Here is a 3489-nt window from a genome sequence, read left to right on the forward strand (position 1 = left end):
TTTAAGACAGATGAGATATGGGTAAGCGTTACCCATTTCCGCTTTCCATGAGAATAAATTTACTTATTTATTTATTCATTATTTTTAATGTAAATACATTATTATTGATTTTAAAGAATGGAAAGGCTGTTTTTTTTTTCTATTTTAAGTGAAAAATTAAAATTGTAAATTGAACTATATTGGATTTTAAAAAATGGGAAGGCCTATTTTTTTTAACATTTTCCTAGCAATTTTTAATTTGCATGATGTAAAAAAAAATTATTTTTGGTTAGCAGTCATAGTTACAACACTGAAAATATTTGTATGTTCAGTTCTTGATAAATTTACGTATTTTTAATGAGTATTAAAAAGTTGTATATTTTTAATTAAGTTTCTAATCGTTTAATTTTTCTGTTAATCACTGTCTCGTCACCTTAGTCATTCCCACATAATATTTTTTTATTAATTTCAAATGACATTATTTTGTGGTTACCATATTTGGCTATATTATTCTTGGATGAAGGTAAATGAAAATGAAGATGATAGAAAAAAAAAACTTAAATACGGTGTTGGAAAACTACAGAACAAGTGAAGGATTGAACGTGAGATGAGATTGAAAAGAAAATGAAAAGAAATAGGTGTTGGATGAGGATAAACAAAACAACAAAGATGAAAATGTAAATATTATGTTAAAAGAAAGCACTATTTGCTCCTTGTATAACCAATTAACCAAAACTCGGGTTATTGGACTCATTTGATTAGTAATTAATGCATGTTTTAACAATTATGATTTGTCGTATATTATGAGGCTATATAATTTAAAACCCGGTATTCACATTAACACATCATATATTACTTAGTACAATGGGGACATAAAATCTTTGGTTTAGAAGGAACTACCATGTCTACTAGTAATTATTAAGAGTCTCTTAATCATAGTATACTATTCAACCAATTTTAAAACATGAGAGGCACTTGCAATCTTAAATGTTTGTATCTTTTCTACACTAACAAATGGTTAGTGCAACAAACCTACTATTACTTCGTTTAAACCCCATGCATCCTCATGAAGACAAAATAAATTTAGATGCAGAAGCAGGTTTATGCTAACAGAGAATGAGAAGGTTTGCAGAATGCAAAGGAAAGAAGAGAGAGAAAAACTAAAACTGAATTTATTACTATGAAAAGCTTATGTACACACTAACACTGAAAGGAGTTATATAACAGAAAAAGAAACTAACTATTGATTCTGTTATAAACAGAATATTATTTAATTATGAATTTCCTGTTGCGAGGCAGTAGGATTTGAGGTTGTGCACGGGTTTTGTTGTATTCTGAGATCCCCATCAAACGGGCAGTAGATGTTGTGACGGCCAAGCTTGGAATTAAGCTTAGAAAATAACCCAGGTGGTAGAGCTTTGGTTAGGATATCAACTAATTGTTGGTTGGTGCGGACAAGAAGTAATTTGAGTAATCCTTGTTGTATCTTTTCTCTGATAGTGTGGCAGTCAATTTCCACATGTTTGGATGTTCGTGGAAGACTGGGTTTGTGGCAATTTTAATTGCTGAAGCATTGTCACTATAGATAGTAGCCGGTGATGTGTAGGTGATATGAAGGGCTTGTAAGAGTTGAGTTAACCACTAAATTTCACAGGATGTTTGAGCAAGAGCACGATATTCTGATTCTGAGGAGCTTCTGGAGTTGGTTGCTTGCTTTTTGGATTTGCAACTAATTGGTGATTCTCTAAGATAACAATGAAATTAGTGACAAATCGTCTTGTATCTACACAATTCGCCCAATCAGAGTCGTTGTAGCCTCGGAGGTGGATGTCACTATGAGCAGGAAGAAAGATGCCTTGACCAATGGTTTGTTTAAGATATCTTATCACACGAAAGGCGGCTTGTAGATGATCCTTTGTGGGGGCAACAACATATTGACTAAGGTGACTAACAACATACATTATGTCTGGCCTGGTGTTGGTCAAATAGACTAACTTTCCAATTAATCTTCTATAAGTGGTAGGGTCATCCAGAGGATCACTTGCGGCCTGCATCTTGACAGAAAAGTTAAGAGGAGTGCTAACAGGAGAGCAATTGATCATACTAGTCTCAGTTAAAATATCAAAGGTATACTTTCGCTTAGATAAATTGATACTATGCTTATTTCTAGCAATTTTGAAACCAAGAAAATAAGTAAGGGTCCCTAGGTTTTTGATTTTAAAGTTCTTATCAAGCTGTGAAGTAATATGATCTATGGAGATCATCCACGTAAACAAGCAAAATGGTGATGCGATTATCAACAAATTTAACAAAGAGAGAATGATCAGCAAAAGTTTGGGTAAAATTATGAGTGAAGAGAAAAGAGGAAAGCTTTGCATACCACTGTCTGCTGACTTCTTTAATCCATATAAGGATTTGTGCAGAAGACAAACCTGTCCCTTTTCAATGGTAAGACCAGGAGGTGGGTCCATGTAGATAGTCTCATCAAGATCCCCGTGGAGAAATGCGTTGTTCACGTCAAGCTGGGATAACTTCCATTCTTTAGAGGCTGCAATAGCTAGGATGAGACGAATTGTGGAGAGCTTGGCAACAGGAGCATACGTGTCATGGAAGTCCATGCCCTCAAGTTGTGTATATCCCTTAGCAACTAAACGAGCTTTGTGTCACTCAATAGATCCATCTGCTTTGTGCTTCACCTTATAAACCCATTTACAGCCTATTGTGCTGGTGCCGGGCGGAAGATTAGTCAAAGTCCATGTGTGGTTCTGTTCTAAAGCTAACAGTTCATCTTTCATAGCCTTTTGCTAGTTAGATTCTTTTGTAGCTTCATTGTAGTTTTTGGGTTCAATGCCACCATCAATGTTCATAACTGTATGCTGAAAAGAGGAAGACAACTGAGACAAAGAAAGAAAAGATTGTATAGGATATTTACTTTTCCTAGCAATATCAGTGTTATTTACGTAATAATCTTAGAGATGTGTAGGCATCTTTGTGGCTTTCTTACTTCTTCTCACATTAATATTATTAATGGCATTTCTTGTGTATCTATATCATTATTGCATGGAATATTGTTGTCATCAAGCGTTTCATCATGCGTTACATTATCATTATAATCAAATTGAATGTTGCAATTATGAGGAGTGGGTAAGCCAACTTGTTCAGTGGATTCATGATCTATGTTATGACAACTAGGGAAAACATCTTCATGAAAAACAACATTTCGTGAAATGATAATGTCATGTTTCTTTAGATCAAATATAACGTACCCTTTAGTGTGAGAGCTTAGGCCAAGAAAGATGCCAGCACGTGCCCGAGGATCAAACTTGAACCTTTTTGCAAACAAAGTTTGAGCAAAGCATGAACAACTAAAGACTTTAAGAGAACTAATATCATACATCTTATTATGCAATTTTTCATAAGGGGTAGAATTCTTTAAAAGAGGTGTAGGAATATTATTGATTAAAAACGTTGCATGAATCAAAGCATAAGACCAAAACTATTTCGATAATT

At 34.1% G+C, this 3489-nt stretch overlaps 1 protein-coding gene across 1 annotated transcript; it reads right to left on the bottom strand.

The window, feature by feature from the left end:
• Positions 1 to 1613: 1613 nt before the first annotated feature.
• LOC114163484 (uncharacterized mitochondrial protein AtMg00240-like) lies at positions 1614 to 2597 on the bottom strand. The gene is made up of 2 exons (XM_028047793.1): positions 2412 to 2597; positions 1614 to 2027 (listed from the first exon to the last, which is right to left on the bottom strand). The coding sequence occupies exons 1-2, from the start codon at positions 2595 to 2597 to the stop codon at positions 1614 to 1616; spliced, it is 600 nt and encodes a 199-aa protein (XP_027903594.1).
• Positions 2598 to 3489: the final 892 nt, after the last annotated feature.

This window comes from Vigna unguiculata, chromosome 9, assembly GCF_004118075.2.
Source record: "Vigna unguiculata cultivar IT97K-499-35 chromosome 9, ASM411807v1, whole genome shotgun sequence".
NCBI classification, from domain to species: Eukaryota; Viridiplantae; Streptophyta; class Magnoliopsida; order Fabales; family Fabaceae; genus Vigna; species Vigna unguiculata.

Excerpts from the sequence above, each read along its gene's own strand:
- LOC114163484 (XM_028047793.1), bottom strand. The coding sequence starts at position 2,597 with ATGGACTTCCATGACACGTATGCTCCTGTTGCCAAGCTCTCCACAATT. Across the intron at positions 2,028-2,411 it reads TTACCATTGAAAAGGGACAG|GCCGCAAGTGATCCTCTGGA; the intron begins GTTTGTCTTCTG and ends GTCAAGATGCAG.